The following is an 18,906-nucleotide window of genomic DNA, read 5'->3' on the forward strand; positions in this document are numbered from 1 at the left end:
CGCTGTCACTGTGTACCTGCTGTCCACAAAAGCAATGATTTTGCCCGTGAGCCTGTAAGACATGTGTTTATGTCTCAGCCGTGGGTTTTTAAGCAGTATACCTTAAAATGTTTTGAATATCCATTTATACTTTTTTGTCTGCCTGGAGTGGCAAACATAAGTTGGAATTGGCAGCAGGACGTGACCGGGGTGTGACGCAAGATCTGATGGCCGAGAAAAGATTAGTCTCAAAGTAAGGCGCCAGCGATCAGGAAGATTACTTACCTTTATTCTCCACACTGAAGCAGGCACCATCTATTGCTCTCATAGCAAGTGGCTACGTAATTAAGTTCACAATACAATTCACAAATCCACAGTGCAATCCAAATTGTAATTAAGTTCTAAGCCCAAGGCTGTCATATAAGATCTACACAATAACACTTCGATATTAACACAGATAGCGAGTAAGAGCGAGTGGCCGTGGCGTCAGGTCTGTGCCGCCGTTATATCTTGTGGCCACAGAGGGAGCTGCAGGCAAGCCGGAGATAACGCCATGAACCTCCGGCGGCCGCGACGTGAACCTAAGGCCGACCACCGCGCATGTGCGGCCGGGCTGAGTGACGGAAGGGCGCGCGTGATTCGGTTAGGTCCGCGGCCATAGCATATACAGGAACGGACACCGACACACAATAACAGCAAATCTGGAAGTCACGCCTATGCTGATGGAAACATTTTCGTGTTGTGATCATGAACTTTTAGATGCATAGATAAAACATACACTCTAAATGTACAATTCACGATGATGGTAGCATTTCTGCACTCAGGCTTTGATATTTATTGAGACCTCCTAATAAACACACCACAACATTCGTCTTATGCATCCTTTTCCAACAACAATAAACACATCGACTGTAATAAGTTGAAATTCAATTTTGGTTGTGAGAGCGGAAGTCCAGAAGTGTAAGTAAGGGGCTGTATTTAGAACTTTACTTACTTATTCTGAGGACATAAGCTGAGTGCCGGCGTGCAGATACTGTATCCTGCGGAATCGAGCCGACCTAAATCTGCTTTGTAATGCAAAGCACAACTGAGACCAACCTAGACTTTTAGAGCTGTGCCCTGTCGCGCAACTGATAGCCCCAACACTCTGCAACAGCATGAGCGACAACAGTAGCTGGAATTAATAAAAGGCATAGACCGCTAGTGGTTCCAAACTCGGGATAATGACAGCTAAGGCAGAATGACGTTGCATTTTATTACAATAATCACGCCTCATTTACATCACATGCTTGAGCTTTCCTTTTAGGAAGCACCCATACAATCGAAGAACGTCATGATTACCGACAAGCGCTAAGATAAACTTTCTTTATTTAACAACCAATTTGAGTCCCCAGGTGTCATCACGTTCCTATGTACCAACTGAAAGAACATATAGAATTACAAGATTAAACTGTCACAACCCTATTAACTGATACACATGTTAAAGGAAGCTCACACGTAAAAAACAGCATTTACAAAACCATGTTAACATTCATAAAACCATTGGCGTCAGATAATAAAACCATGAATCTCTCACTGGAAATAAGAGTAAGACACTCAATTACTCAGAATAACGTAACTAACAAGGAACAAAGTATCTCATAAAAACTTAGAAAAACCGCATTCCTGAAGAGTTTACTACTGTCACATTGTAACATAAATTACTCTATCATAAACTGTGCCAGACTGTGCACTTGTTCGCGTTACATCAACACTCAGCCTTAGTGCTAGGAACGAAGGCATTCTGCACACTTACAACTGCACACCTGATCACTGTTAAACAGTTGAACCAGAACTGATCTAGAAATTGTCACAGATCTATGGTTCCGGTAAGATTACAGTGACTAGTACTTTACGATATTAGGGGGGGGGGGGGGGGGGTCCCAGGAGGAACGGTCAGTATTTAGGGATGTGACAATAAACATCATTCGAAGCAAAAAAAGTTTCGCTGCCATACGATAATCACAGTACACACTGGGACCTAAAATGTATAAGGTCTATCTTAAGAGCTGTGAGTATTTCAGTGAAGTGAAATGGAAAGAAGACAAGTATTTCTGGTCAGATGAGTATAGGGTAATATCAACAGCAGCAGAAAATAGTATAACGGGAGTTGCTGTTCATTTGTGGAACACAACCTGCGACCAGCTTACAGACAGAAGCGATGACACTTTCTGCAGGACCTGACCATCATTTTACAGGACATTGCCCAAGAACGTTCAGTGCAAGCTGTTACTGATCTGTTTGGCTGATGGGGCTGCTAAATGCTATACCACCTACTGCACTCCTCTTACTTAAGCCCTCGTGAATGTAACTCGATTTATAAACTGAAGGAAACACTTCACGGCATTCGCTTCAGAACAGCTACAAATTCGTCGGGCAATAGACCGCACCGCTCGAACTGCCAACACAACTGTCACTGCTAAGAGTATCCTACGACTTCCACATCGCTGGCGACGGGTTGTACACAATGCTGGTGACTACTCTGAAGGTCAGTAAAACTTTGAAACCCGCATTTATTTTGTACGAGCTGTAAATAAATAGTTGCCACTATTAAAGTTCCAACCCTCGTACATCATTGTACAACAAATAGTCCCGGAGACATGTCCTCATAAACACTGAGATGCCTGAAAACTATCGCATCATGACTGGCGTTCAAATTTATTACTCTTTGCTACTAATTGTATTCGCAACACGCCTTGCAGCCAGTATCCACAAAAACCCTAGAACGTACGTACAAAATTATATCAGTGTACAACACATAGTTCAGGAGATATGCCGTCATAAGCACTGAGATGAGCGAGAAAGTGCCGCATCGTGCATTAGGGTGAAATTTATTATTTGTTAATTACTCACTGTTATTCGCAAATCATTTCACAGACAGTATCCACATATGCCACTGAATATATGTACCAAACTATATCGCTGTACGAATCGTAGTTCAGGAAATATGACGTCATAAACTTTGAGCTGCATGAAAACGAAACTGCAGGGCGATATTAGCTGGAGATACAGGTGAAATACGTGTTTGGATATGATAAATACATTATATTCGCTATGTTAAATACATTATATGTGACATGTGCGAACACGGGAAAAGCCATGGGCAAAAGCTCCTCAAACCCGGCATCGATTTCAGCCAAACACACATATTGCTAACCGTCTGGGAAAAAATACTGTAGGACTAAAAGCCAGCGACATGCTATTACGATGGGAGTGATGATGTGGACTGAGAAAGGGATGGAGGAGATGGACAGAGAAACAAAAGAGGTGGAGACGGAGAGACGGAGGGGGTGGAACCGATAGACAGTGAGAGGGGAATGGGAGATGACGGGAAGCGGACGAGATAGAGAAAGAGAGGGGGTGGGGAAGAAGAGAGAGGAAGAGAAAGGAAAGAGGAGGAGATGGACTGAGAGAGGAGTTACTGGAGATAGACAGAGAATGGAGATGGAGGAGCTGGACAGAGAGAATGGGGAGAAGGTGACGAACAGAGGCAGGGACAGAGGAGACTGACAGAGAGAGAGGATGGAGGAGATGACTAATACAAGTGAAATAAGCACGTCGTGGAGTTCAAATGGCTCTGAGCACTATGGGACTTAACTTCTGAGGTCATCAGTCCACTAGAACTTAGAACTACTTAAACCTAACTAACCCAAAGACATCAGACACATCCATGCCCAAGGCAGGATTCGAACCTGCGACCGTAGCGCGTAGCGGAGTACTCAGTCACTTGTGAAATAAGAGTCGGTCGGTATAGAGTGGTCCTCAGAGCCTGACAGAGAAGTTCGATTAAAAAGGAACGAAATATTCTGTTTAAGTAGTCAGCTGGCGAAGAGGTTACTAGCGACGGAACAGACACTTATACACTGAGGTGGCTCAAGTCATGGGACACCTCTCAATAACGTGTCGGACATGCGTTTTCCCGGTATAGTGCCATGGATTCCACAAGTCGTTGGAAGTCCTCTGAATATACACTGAGCCATGCTACGTCTGCAGTCGTGCTAATTGCGGAAGTATTTACGGTGCAGGATTTTGTGCAAGAACTAACCTCTCGATTATGTCCCTTGATTTCGATGGGATTCATGTTGGACGATCTGAGCTGCCAAACCATTCACCTGAACTGTCCAGAATGTTCTTCAAATCAACAACGAACAATTATGGCCCAGTGACATGGAGCATCGGTTTCTGGCAAGATGACGTTCATGGATGGCTGCAAATGGTCTCCAAGTAGCCAAACATTCAGAGTACTCAGTCTGTTCCATATAAACACAGCCCTCACACACCATTATGGAGCCACCAGCGGTGTCCACAGTGCCTTGTTGACAACTGGGATCCACGGCCGCGTGGGATCTGCGCCACACTTGAACGCTGCTAATAGCTCTTATCAACTGAAATCGGAACTTATCTGACCTGGCCACGCTTTTACAGTCGTCTAGGTTCCAACCGATATTGCCGCGAGCCTAGGAGAGGCGCAACAGACGATGTTGTGCTGTTAGAAACGGATATTGCGTCTGTCGCCTGCTGCCCTATCCTATTAAACGAGATTTGCGCCCCCTGTCTTAACGGATATGTTCGTCGTACGTCAAACAGTGACATCTGCGATTATTTCACGCAGGGTTCTGTGTCTGTTTGCACTGATAACTCAGCGCAAACGCCGCTGCTCTCGGTCGTTAAGTGAAGGCCGTCGTCGACTGCATTGTCCGTGTTGAGAGGTAATGGCTGGAAGTTGGTATTCTCAGCACACTCTTCACACTTTGAATCACGGAATATTGAATTCTCGGACGATATCTGAAATGGAATGTTTCATGCCCCTAATTCTAAGTATCACTCCATGTTTAAAGTCTGTTAATTCCCGTCGTGCAGCTATATCAAGTCGGAAACATTTTCGCATGATAACATCAGTACAAATGACAGCTCCCGCCATTTATATACGTGCATATGGCTGTCTCATGACTTTTATCATCTTAGTTTATACCTTCTTGATCTCTTCACATGCTCCAGAGTGCTACTACGTATATGCGCTTACGATCCATAACGTTTTTACTATGCCGGTTTGTACCATCGCGGGCAGATGATCGGTAAGAAAAATATATAAGCGGTTCATATACGAATGAAGAATAATTACAATGACGAAACGCACCGTGTATGGGGTAATTCACTGATATAAACGATTCTGACAATGGGCAGATTCTTATGGCCCGGCGCCCGGGGTGAACATATCAGAAACGGCGAAGTTTCGAGAGCATCTGCTGGAAAGTGGTTGAAATCGCTTCATCATAGAACATACAATAGAATGCGATGCAGGACATTCACCTAGGTTCCAATGGGACCTGTGGTAGTACTTAAAGGTACTGTGACGGCTGTGGATTTCATCAGCATTATTGCAGACCAGCCGCATTCCTCGATGCTTGATGTCTTCACCGATGGCAGTAGTGGCTGGCTGGCTCTGAGCACTATGGGACTCAACCGCTGAGGTCATTAGTCCCCTAGAACTTAGAACTAGTTAAACCTAACTAACCTAAGAACATCACACACATCCATGCCCGAGGCAGGATTCGAACCTGCGACCGTAGCGGTCTTGCGGTTCCAGACTGCAGCGCCTTTAACCGCACGGCCACTTCGGCCGGCCCATGGCAGTAGTACCTTTAGCAGCATAGCTATTCTTGTCACAACTCCAGAATCCTGCTACAATAGTTTCAGGAACATGATACTGAAGACACGCTGATATCTTGGTCTCCAGTCGCCCGATATGAAATGCGACACATCTAGTACGCTATCAGACGGCAGATCCGCGCCCGTAAACCACAGGGCCATAAGTTACGGGACTTGCGTGACGTGCGTGATGATTCCACATACCTCCGGAAATCTTCCAAGGACTTATTGTATGCATAATGAAGGGCAATTCCTTGGCAACATAGTGGACGCCCTGCATATCATCTTGACTAGTGATACAAATTTATTGAAATTTGTCGTGGGTGTTGAATAACTCAAGGCGGTTTGTTGTACAGCAAGTGTGTTAACAGTTGATCTTCTTCTATCAGATTATTGTTTGTTGTTATGTTTAACGAACGTACTCTACAGAAGGAAAGCATAGGCTACGAGGAAATTGGTTGCTGACGTTCTGAGTGCTAATTTGATCTATTAGGAAGGGAGCATTCATCAATACTAGCTGCAAAATACGCTGGCTTTGACGGCAATATTTCTGAACATGTTTCGTGAAGGGAAGCTGACATTAAAACGCAACAAGTAATGGTGCACCGTTTCTACTTTAGACTACCAGGTAGTTATAATTAAACGCTTCCAATTTTTCACGTTATAACACAGAAACTAATTACCGGCAGAGTACCATCCTTGGTAGCATTAAAGTCCAGAGCGTGGGGTGCATGATTTCCATGCGTCACAGCGCCACAGTCCATATCCAACTGTGGACACCGGGTCCCATGATCAGTCATCGTGATTAATAGTCTCAGAGACCTGACCACTCGTAGTGCACTTGTTGATGTGTCAACATGAGCTTGGTCAAAAGGAGTAGGGTATTATTGGTGAAGCTCTATTATCAAAACAACAGTAATTCTGCAGCTGCACTTCGAAAATATAGAATACGGGAGGGTCCTCTTTCTCCACCTGTTGTGTGGAGCATTATGAAGAAGTTCGAATCAAGAGGCCGACGACCAGTTGCACCACAGGTGAGTGATGAAATCGCTGTTGCTATAGCAGACAACGCTGCGCGCAATTTCCGATCGTCAGGCAGTGCGAGTGCCCTCTCAGATGGTATCAGTACAAGACCCATATCGTACAGCAGCTTGCACCACAGTACGAGCAACGACGTGTTGATTTCGCTCTCCACTTTCTCGTAAGAATTGAAATTGACGAGGGATGGCCTTGGACCGTTCTATGGACTGACGAAGCTCATTTTTCTCTGACAGGTGAGGAGAACACACAGAACTGCCGAGTGTGGGAATCTTAACCTCCAGTCACTGTGCATGAAGTTCCTCTCTATGGCGAATGTGTCACCGTATGGTGTGGCTTCACGGCCCATTCCTTTTTGAACAGGTTGGCGCCAGAGGACCAGCGTTACTGCGATATGCTACGTCAGCACGTCATGCCATCCTACAGGAGACAGACGCATTGAACTCAACAGTTTTCATGCAAGATGGGGCGCCACCACACATCGCTCGTAAAGTTCACTTGCTGCTTCTCCGAAACACATTTGGAAACGTTCGAATTATCAGCCGATCGTTTCCAAATGCTTGGCCGGCACCATCACCTGATCTCACTCCCTCTCCCTGTGATTTCCGGTTGTGGGGGCTACCTAAAGGACAGGGTTTACTAGGGGCTCATTCAAACATGTGCTGATCAGAAGCGCAGCATGTCAAGAGAGGTAGCCAGCATACCTACGGTCATGCTTCGTTCTGCTGTGCAAAATGCAGTCCTGGGTTTTCAGACTCTTCTGGGCACTGATGGGTGACATATTGAGCCCCTTTTGTAGTAGCAATGGTACCGGTATGTAATGCTATGGTGTACCGTAACACCACATTAAAATTGTTTCAATTGAATTGATTCTGCAATATTTCTCTTCCCCATGTCCTTCACATTAATGCTTCCAAGTTTAGCATTCTTACGGGAATTAGTTTCCGTGTTATAACGTGTTAAATAGGGAAAGTTTAATTACAACCACCCGGTACTTCAGACAGCTGTCGCTAGAAAAGCATAGAAATATGTAATATGCAGTATATGCCCATCCTTCGTAAACGAGCGAACTGCCAAAATGTGTGGTTCAGCTGTACACCATTGCTTTTAGAATCATCTGAACTGTGCTCTTAACGGACATTTCGGACATAAGTTCAATAATATGAGACAAGTGTTTAAATTAAATCTCAGACATTGATCATTGCTCTTGTTAACAGCATACAACACTGTGCTTGGTTTAATGAAAACAAGTCAGTAAGCAGAAGTGGGTGTAATGTTATCTCATTTATCATAGCCTACTAGTGTAATCACTATCCTAGCTCATACATTTTACGGTTTTGCTCGAATAGCGCCATTAAGTGTTTTACAGATGTCTCCGATGCTGTGCACAACAGGAAGGACCTGCGGGCGGAGTGCGTGGACAAGGTCTTGTTTCTGAAGGAAATTAAACGAGGAACATTTAAACTAGATTTCAACGGTGACCATTTCTGGAGCTTCCTGAAGAGACGCTTTGTCGAAAACCTCGGCGCCGAATTGACGCAGCTGTCGATAACCAAATCCGATCGGCTGTCCCTCGTCCCGCTGCAGTTCATTACGCGGGTGCTGTCCCCCGAGCTGCGCATGAAGGAGCTGACGGCCGCCAAGATGCCTCTGGGCGAGGTGCGCGAGCCGCTGGTCGCCATGCCAACGCTGCAAGTGCTCCGGCTGCCCGGGGACGGCATCACTAAACTCGGTGCAGGTAAGGCTCAGGTCTCGTCGCCCGCACAGTCAATCATACCTGCTTACAGTGTCTGTGCTTACACAGTGTCTGTGTCTTCGTAATTCAATGTCCTTCAGACATATGTGCGTGTTTCGAGAAACAGACAAAGTTCTGACCGTTACAGCTGTGGTAAATATCACGAAATGGATACGCATTCCTGATCAGGTATTGGCTTCAGATGTTTGCGACACATGAAAATTTGTGCCTGACCGGGACTCGAACCCGGATATGCCGCTCATCGCGAGTGGACGCCTATCCGAGTACGCCTCCAGGACAGCTCCAAATTGCCACATCTCACAGAGTCCACAACCCGTATAATCCCACGGTTCGTGATGCCTGTACAAAGAGAGACAAATGTTTTTACCGTCATTTTAGGTCGTCGAGGCCTGGATACATTGTGGATAGTTACAATGTCTACGATTATCAGCATCTGTATCTCGAGATTACAATGTCCTTTAGACATCGGTGCATGTCTGAGGGGAGAGACACTGTTCTAGATTCTGTGACAAATGGAAGTGTGGATGGGTCCTGGAGCGCACTCGAACAGCCCAAGTCGTTAAGGTGATTGCTCGCGATAAGCGGGAGGTCCGGGTTCGAGTAGCAGCCTTACACAAATTTTCGTATGTCACCAACAGCTGACGTCAATCGAGATTTACGAAATGCGAATACATTTCGAAAACCCTACAGTAAACTCTTAGCAAATCCTTGTAGTTAGGTAACGGCGGAGTAAACTGCTGCATGACATTTTCTTACAATGGTCACATCAAAGGAGTGAGGCTATCAGTCAACTTCTGTAGCCGGGAGTTTTGAAAGATATGACTCAGTGTGCCTGTAGCCTAGATATTGTAGGTTCACATGACTAATGTTTTCCTTGAGGAGTGATAACCTAACTGTTAATGTATTTACATATTACTTTGAACCATCGCCGTCTCCGGCATATAGTGTACATCTAAATTCTCTTTATAGACTTCCCTTTGCAGAATTTGAGAACGGTTTACACCAAAACAAGGAAAATAAGTCTAGTAAACATGAGCTCTAAAATGCATACCGTAAGTGCTAAGAGGACTTCTTCTTCTCTACTGGAAAACTCATTCTACTGTTGAATAAGTGCTCATAGCTGTTAAGCCCTTTCTACTGAACATATTTTCCTGTTCTGGTCTATACTACCTCCTTCCAAAATATGGAAATTGAAGAGCTTGCAGTAGAAGAAATGTGTTTTACAATGTAGAAGATGAACATTTGCTCATAGTCTTAAGGTGGGCAGTTTAGAGTCCATGTTTACTAGACATTTTTATCTTGCTTTCCTCGAAGTCCGTAAAGAGAATTTAGTACTTTTTGGTACTAGCTTTCCATTATAACTTAAGTGTATTTTGTCCCCAAAGATCGCTCTAAAACAAAAATAATGTGCATAAAAAACGTAAGGTGTAAATTATATCAGCACTGTGAAAAGACATAACAACTTGCTACTCAATTGCACATCATTGCCGTCAACGGTAATATTGTTGTGTTACACGTAATATGCATAATCAATTATTAAATAATAAATACCGAAAATAAAGATTATAGACCTCGAAAAGAACGAAGAAAAAACTTAATGAAGAAATAGAAAACAAATACACGGCCTAACTAATATGTATTTCAATACAACGTATAGGTGGTTATGTTTTCGAGTATGACTGTCATAAGTACTCTCAATTAAATATGCTACACAACTTGCATAATTGTAGGGATTGCACTGTAAATATAGATGTACGTAGTCCGCATGTACTGTCCTCGTTTGAACTTATAAACATTAATCAGTGGCATTCTGAAAAATTTGTAGTGGGCATCCACACAAAATGTTGGAACCAGACTGTATGCAACGAAAAGCGATTAACAGTGCATGGTACATTTTATTTTTGACGCTGTAACACAGTTTATTATTTGACAATATATCACACTCTACAACTACATCGTACTTAAGTATTTAGTCATATGTGTAACACCGTCAGTCCTATTACTTTAACTGTATCTTTATTTTCAGAGACTTACGATAGATTTTTTGCTGTTTGACGTCGTAAGATTAATATCGACATGCAAATTGTTATAAATGTCTTATGTGAGTACGTGACATCTTATTATGCGACTTTTCGTAGATGTACATCCCAGATAGCGCTATAGTGGCGCATATCTGGGATGCCCTCCTACGTGCTGTCCACCCCTGCGTACTCTTACGTCTTTATGAACAACTCTGCTGGATTCAGGGTGTTAATTCCCTCCGGCACTACTTCAAACGTTAGTCGAATCCACGTCGTGTTGCGATATTTCTGTATGTTCGGGGGGGCCCTACATGGTATGAGCCAGGTGTAGCAGAGTATTTCAATGAGTTTAATTTTGTTTTTATCTGCTGTGGATAGTGGGTCCAATCTACGCGTACATCTGTGTTACAGACATTTTAAAAATATACATGAGGCCGTGAGCAGATTTTCTTATTATGTACGCAGCGGCACTGCAGTCTGTGCCCGAGCTGAAAGAATTGGACCTGTCTGCCAACGAGCTGGAAGAGCTGCCACAGTCGCTACCCGGAGGGCTGGAGATCCTCAACGTCGCCTATAACAGGCTGTCCGCTCTCACCGCTCTTTCCGCCTCCCTCCTCAACCTCAACGTTTCCAACAACAACATCGCGGTGAGTACTCACGCATATACAGATTTTCTTATTCTATCGTCCCGCTGATCTCTGTGGCAAAACGATAACGCTTTAGTTTAAATATTTAAAAAGTTTCGAACTGTACGCTATTCACTGGAACACTAGTGCTCATCAGGAGTAAAGTTATACCCTGTAAATAACGCAGACGTGGGACTCATGCTGTACATTAGATCGAAGTAGTTGCTACTTAATAGCTATCACTTGGAAAGACAAATTGACGACAGTGGCCTGTAACTAGAAGTTCTCGTATGTAGTGTTTTGTATTTGTTAGTCTTGTCAAAGGATATAATAATTTACTAAATATAGGCCACCATTCCATAAGTTGTGAATTACTCTTAAGATGTTACCAATAATGAAACAAAAGAAGAATGGAAGTTGAAGAACTGTTAACTGTAAGGAACACAATGAACCATTTGAACAAAGAATAACAGAAGACAGTTGCATTTATACACACATTCGATTTATCAGTTTAGCCATAGGACATTATGGAAGGATTTTATGACTGGAGGTACAATTGTGCTGCCCTAATCCAATGAGTTGCATCAAGTGCCAATTTTTTTAGAATACCATCGTCGCATACAGAGGAATGGCGGCATGCAGCAAATATGGAAATTCTGTACATGTACTTCGAATGTAAAGTGCTTTGCTCGTTCGTTGTGTTAATGTTCTGGTAGAAACTCACTGCAGAATTTTAAGAATAGTAAAGCAGTTCCGAATTTGGATGAGATTTCTCTATAAGCAGGGGCAGGGAACAAATGCGTGACGTCATCATGCCAAAAACGCTCTCCTAATCCAGACCCTCATTGTCAGGAAACCCTCCTCCACCAAACCTCCCTCTTTTGGCCTTCTCTTTCCCTCCCCTCCTGCCTCCTCAGCCCCATACCTTCTTCCTTCATCTATTTCTGAAAGCCAAACAGAGAGCTTCTAACCAACTGTGTTACTCACCCAATGACAGCTCAATATTTTTACAATCGATAAACATAGAAACCAACACAAAAAGTGTCTCCAACAAAAAAAAAAAAAAATCTTCACAAGTGCTCCTAGATACAGTCCACCGTTCTAATGTATGTAAGGCCATTGCTGGGTTTTACATCAAACCCAGCGTGACTCAAGTAGGAGCTGGGAAATGTGACTGGATCTCTCCTGACCTAGGTTGCAAAGAGCACCACCTGAACCTCCACCAGTGTGAACTAGTAACATCGTATCAAACTAATAATATGTTCCATCAAGGCCTGAACAACCTGATCCAGTCACATTTCCCAGCTCCTACTTGAGTCACGCTGGGTTTGATGTAAAACCCAGCAATGGCCTTACATAGATTAGAACGGTGGACTGTATCTAGGAGCACTTGTGAAGATTTTTTTTTTTTGTTGGAGACATGTTTTGTGTTGGTTTCTATGTTTATCGATTGTAAAATCATGCCAAGGGAGACCCTGCGAGATTTTTTCACTTGGTCAGGTTTTAGAGCGTTGAGATTCTCTCCTGACCTAGGTTGCAAAGAGCACCACTTTAACCTCCACCAGTGTGAACTAGTAACATCGTATCAAACTAATAATATGTTCCATCAAGGCCTGAACAACCTGTCGTAACGTCGAAATACAGCCATCTGGATGTACAGCATACTGTTCCCTGCTAATCACATATCTTAGCGACGTCCTCTCCGGGTCTGCGATATGTGGTAGACAAATACAGTCTGGAAAGCGGTCACTGGCACTCTGGTCATCAGCAGCTTCCCCGTATCTGAGAGAGGTGATGTTCAGGGATCTTTGACCTAGCGAATGAAGTGACTTACAAAACACTTTTAAGATCGGTTACTAAGTATTACAAAGCTGTCTGGGATTCTTATCAAGTTAGATTAACGGAAGAGATAGAGAATATGCAACAGAAAGTATCACATTGGGTCACGGGATCGTTTCACAAGCATGGTGGTGCTACTTAAGATTCTCAACAAACTCCAGGAGCAAACGCTAGAAGAAAAGCATTGTCTACTGTGATGGGGGCTGTAAAAGTATGACAACATACGTTAGAAGAAGTGTTGGGCAAGTTATTTTATCCTCCCACATACGTCTCCCAAAATGATGACTAGAAAATTAGGAAAATTTTAGTTCATATGGACCGTTATCGACAGTCATTCTTCTCATGTACCATTCACGAATTGTATAGGGGAGGGGAGAAGTGGCAGTGATGTTATAAGTGCCCTCCATTACACACCGTTCGTTGACTTCCTGAGCATAGCCGTAGCACGACCCTGTAACAAAGCTAAGACACATGGGGCTCACAATGCTGAGGATACACACTGAAAAGGTAGTGAGCTAGGTTAGAGAGTGGTAAGGTGCTGTATAAAATAAATTGATACAGTTTCAATCATTTTATTTGACAATAAGATCAAATATTAAAAACAGGAAAATGTTTTACCTCTCTTAATATTCCAGGCGGATACTTTAGAAAAGCAGTTTACACCCTATTAACTATTACCCTCTAGTAAACGCTCAGAATAAAGAGGGCACAGTCACTAAAATATGAAAAACAGTTCAAACTATTAGCCGCATTAAAAGGCAGCAGAATGTAGAAACGTTGTAATTAAGCGCCTTCACGAAGAGTGGTGTCTTTAAATATAATTTTAAAACAGTTACAATTAGTAGCTGGGCTTACTCGGCAACCAAAGGAAGCAAAAATATAAAAAAATAGCATTTGATAGTTACTTTTGGAAAAATTTGGATATTTGTGGTAAGGTCTTACGGGACCAAATTGCTGAGTCATCGGTCCCTAAACTTACACACTGCTTAATCTAACTTAAACTGACTTACGCTAAGGAAAACATACACACCCAGACCCAAGGGAGGACTCGAACCTCCGACGGGGAAAGCCACACGGACCGTGACAAGGCACCCAAGACCGCGCGGCAACGCCGCGTGGCTGTCCGGAGATTGTCTGAACTGAAGTTTACAGGTGATCGAATTCCGAGTCGTGGTGTAACGCACAAATTAATGAACAAATTTCGTGAAATGGAAAGTGTTCATGACAAGACGAGTAAAGGACGTCGTACAGTGTTCACAGAATCTCATCTCAATGACACTGCATACCGCCAGGAAAATTCCCTAAAACGTGTCTCAGACGTCTTTCACAGCAAACGCAACTTCCTTGCACCTCTCTAATAGCAAGAAGTGCAAGAACTTAAAGCTGATGATCCGGTGCACAGGTGTAGGATCTGCGAATGAGTTTTGAAACAAGTGCATGACGGTGAAATGAATTCTTACCTCATACCGTTTTCAGACGAGGCTTGGTTCCATTTACGCGGCGGGTATGTTTATTCCCAAAACTGTCGACAATGGAGAGACGCTAGACCTATTCAGCTTCGTGAGGAACCCCTTCCTGATCAGAAAATAGAAGTGTGGTGCGCAGTGAATGGTGACAGAATAATAGGCCCAAAGTTTTTAAATTACGTTGTTAATAGAGAAAGATATGTGCGGAACATTTTACAACAGTTTTTTGAGGAAATAATTGAAATAGAACGAAGCTTCGCGTTTCTTCAACAGGATTTGGTAGAGGCTCATACCGTGATGTGTTCCGTGATAGAGACATTAAAACAATATCCGTCCCACTCGAAGCCCCAGTTTAACCCCGTGCAATTTCTGCTTGTGAGGAGCAGTAAAGGATAAACTGCAACAACAAATCCGTATACCTTACAGGAAATCATGGACGGTATCCGCGAGTTAGTTAATTTCCCAAAGAGAATTACATCGTGACATGAATAATTTCCTGAGTAGATTATAAATGCGTGGACAACAATAACGGCCAGTTCTAGCATCTGTTTGCATGACGTGGATGAGTACAAAATTTATTTGCATATATCTCAAATTTCGTTCTGCGGTACTAGACGGGCGACACATCATCTGATTTACCGGGCACCGTAGTGCCTGCTGCCTACCAGCTAGTGCGTCGTGCGTGAGGTCATCAGACAAATGGAACACCCTGTACAATATGAACACAAATATATTACATACGGACAATGTCCGCTCGCCTCCCACTGCATGCATACTCAAAAGGCAACCCTGTGCTAAATGTAAAGCAAAACTTCATAAAAATTTAACAGTAAGTAACACACATGCTTATTACAAGAACAGAGATTAATCACTGTACCCCCCACAGGTCGGAACCGCACAGTATTACAGTGCAATGTGTCTCGATAACCAGGATGGCGGAACCGTACGGTAGAACACACGAATTTTCCAAGATTCCTCTCTCCAGAGGCCGACGGCTGTAAATCAAATGTTGACCGTAGTTTCCACGCTGTTCCTGGAGGAAATTTAAACCGCCACAAGGCCCTTGTCCGCCATCCAAGGGAGCGTATTCAGAGCTTCAGACTCTACACGCGACTTGCCGCTGCCAAAGTAGGAAGCGAACAGCCACCTCCAGCAACGTAGCCCCGATTAATGGTAAACACGTCCGCCTCGATACTCCGAGCGGACTCAGCTGCTGAAGTCAGTCCCTCAGATGTAACACGGAGCCGTCAGCAAAATGTCACACGCAAGACACAGTACTGCAGTGAACGCTCAACCAACCTCCTTGTCGTAGTTCATGTGCCTCCCTTTATCTATGTACAGCACTACGTAGCTGACCCCAAGCAGCACGCCCGAGTTACCAAGCAAGGGGCCAAAGACGTCAAGCTAGGGCAGCAGGTATCGCTAAAGGGTCTCGCACAGCTTACAAATCATACAGGTCTCAACAGCACCTGGATGAAACAGAGCCGACCAGTGTTGCCGAGCGGTTCTAGGCGCTACAGTCTGGAACCGAGCGACCGCAGCGGTCGCAGGTTCGAATCCTGCCTCGAGCATGGATGTGTGTGATGTCCTTAGATTAGTTAGGTTTAAGTAGGTCTAAGTTCTAGGGGACTGAGCCATTTTAACCATTTATGAAACAGAAAATAAATGTGGCACTTGTAGTTAAGGCCTGCCACTAGGAGAAATGGCTGAAATAGTTATTTTATGAGGTTTGGAAGAAGCCGGTAGCTAATCCGTTTTGCAGCAGGACGTAGCTGTTCGAACTGTTGAACGAAAGTTTCGAAAGAAATTACTGGGGAGTTTGTGACTACGGAGATAGCAAAGTAGTAGAACGTATCATTCATAAACACATCTAACTTACTTTAGGCGCTATCCCATCACAGCAGTGGAAACAATTTCTCTTAGCGCTGCAATATCAGGAAACAGAAACATGAGCGTTCAAATGGTTCACATGGCTCTGAGCACTATGGGACTTAAGGTCTCAGGTCGTCAGTCCCCTAGAACTTAGAAGTACTTAAACCTAACTAACCTAAGGACATCACACACATCCATGCCCGAGGCAGGATTCGAACCTGCGACCGTAGCGGTCGCGCGGTTCCAAACTGTAGTGCCTAGAACCGCTCCGCCACATAGGCTAATGGCCTGAAAACATTACTGTATCACTGTAGTATGAGTGACAGTTTTCGTCCTATGCGACGAATTCTTAACATGTTAACAATGGCCACGTTTTTATGAGGCCTATTTATTTTCCTAGGTCCAAACCACAGTGAAAAATCCTCTGAAGATTTTCGCAGACATGTGCAAAGTGTCTCTAGTATCTCCGCTGATTGCTTCAAATCCCACTTTTCAGTTATGAGTGCGTAGTGAGCATGTAAATATGTCTAGAACAATAGAGAGTTCCGCCAAACGTGTAGAGCGTGCAGTCATTCGATTTCTTCATGCTGAGGGGTTCCGCCTCATTTTATGGAGCCCACATAACATAACTATGTAACATAACGCGTGGCACCAAAATGCGGCAATGGTGCAGGAACTCTGAATCGGAACGCACAGACATTTATGAAGCGGATGGACAGGGAAGGAACCAGTTTTGTTGGAAGTGATCGGCCAGACACATGTTCTTGCACTTCTGTTTTATCAGTTATTCTGTTATTGTATCGATGTTCCAAAGTTTTTAAACAGTTATCACTTTTCAGTTTTTATTGTTTAAGTCTTATTGTGAATGTTTATGTGAGATAAAAATGGAGGAGAGCGATTACGACATTAACTGATTTTATATTTTACGCTTTCTTTTTTAAAAAATTATGCTTTTAAGCCATAGTCATCTTAAACCTTAGCAATGGCATTAGTAATGTTGTCACTTACCACCCTAAAGCTACAAAATTTCTCTCACACGTATACACCTACATCATCTCAGAGGTAATTTGTTCCAGTTTACTTAAAACTATCCTGAATACCAGAGGAAACAATAAATTTTGTTCACTCATTACACTTTATATGAAGCAAAAAATTTAAAAGTCCAGTAGGGACATATACCACATATTGGCCACAGAGTGAATTATCATCTTGGGTATTAATAACCGCTTCAACTATATGTAGTCCTTTATTACTGAACCACAACAGATTTCGTGGCACTAAAAGCCACATCTTCGGGTGAACATATGATTAAAACATTACAGCGGCAACGCTCGGAATCTTTTTGCCCAACATTCGTTGTCCGTCAAAACAAAACACCGCTAAAAGACGGTATGTCATAGATTAAAAGCTCTCAGACTCCAATGTGGTCTTTTAGCGCTGTTTTGTTTTGGCGGACAACGAATTTTGGGTAAAAATATTCCGAGCTTTTCTGCTCTAATGTCTTAAGCATATTTTCACCTGAAGGTGTGGCTTTTAGTGCCACGAAACCGGTTGTGATCCACTAATAAAAGGACTAAATACACCTGAAGCGGTTATTAATACCCAAAATGAATACTCATAGCTGTGGTTGCCCCACCTACATGGTTGTTTGCAGAGTGAACTACGTTTAGCTTAGAAATACGTCGTAATGTCCATCGCAACATTTTATCTTTCTTTTGCTATTCTCAGAGGGCAAACCGCTCCCTCTATGGTAACAGGTCGCCCCCTTCACTCTCCGTTTCAGACTTGGGTGGAGGCGCTGACTGGACTGCCCGGCCAACACTCCTTACCTTACCTCCTGCGGAGAAACATCGAGTTGCTGCGTCCACTTCCGCACCTGTCTAGTAACATCTACACCTACATTTATGTTTAGAAAGCCACCTTATGGTGTGTGGCGGAGGGTACTTCGTATATCATTTCCCACTTCTCCGTTTCAGTCACGAATGGTCTCTGGGAAGAACGATCTTTGGTAAGTCTACGTCTGAGACTGAATGTTCATAATTTTACTTTCATGATCTTTTTGAGGGATTTATGTAGGAGGAGGAAACATGTAGGTTGACTCTTCTAAAAATGAAATGTCAGTTCTCGAAATTTTAGCAATAAACCCCACTGTGTTATGCAATGCATCTGGCAGTGGAATTAGATGAGGATTTTTGTGATGCAACAGCGCTTATTAAATGATGGTCTGATGAAACGCTCTGTTCTATTTTGGATTTTATCAATCTCATCAGTCAGTCCAATCTAGTACGGATCCGAGTCTGATGAGTAATATCCAGCCATTGACTGAATGAAGGTTTTGTTAACTACCTCCTTCGTGGATGGACTACACTTCTTAAGGATTTTCCCAATCAATCTGCCTGGATTCTATCTTAATTGTGATTAGTTTTATGTGACCATTTGACTTGAAGTCGCTCCGTGATCGTACCCCTGGACGTTTAAAGTATATGACTGATTCCAGTGGTTGTTCTGCAATCGCGTCATCATACAATAAGAGGCCTTTTTTCCTTTACAGCCGCAGTATACCAAGAAGGAGTTGTGCGACATAAACCAAAATTGGTAATCGTGTTTCTATATCCGAAAGA

At 43.4% G+C, this 18,906-nt stretch overlaps 1 protein-coding gene across 1 annotated transcript in view; it reads left to right on the plus strand.

Annotated features, from left to right (window-relative positions):
• Positions 1-18,906, plus strand: part of LOC124787542 (toll-like receptor 2) — a 135,698-nt gene that overhangs the window by 43,488 nt on the left and 73,304 nt on the right. The window contains exons 4-5 of the mRNA XM_047254347.1: positions 8,100-8,443; positions 10,948-11,129. Of these exons, the coding sequence (XP_047110303.1) occupies positions 8,100-8,443; positions 10,948-11,129 (526 nt within the window). The remainder of the gene's footprint in view (positions 1-8,099; positions 8,444-10,947; positions 11,130-18,906) is intronic.

This window comes from Schistocerca piceifrons, chromosome 1 (genome assembly GCF_021461385.2).
Source record: "Schistocerca piceifrons isolate TAMUIC-IGC-003096 chromosome 1, iqSchPice1.1, whole genome shotgun sequence".
Taxonomy (NCBI): Eukaryota; Metazoa; Arthropoda; class Insecta; order Orthoptera; family Acrididae; genus Schistocerca; species Schistocerca piceifrons.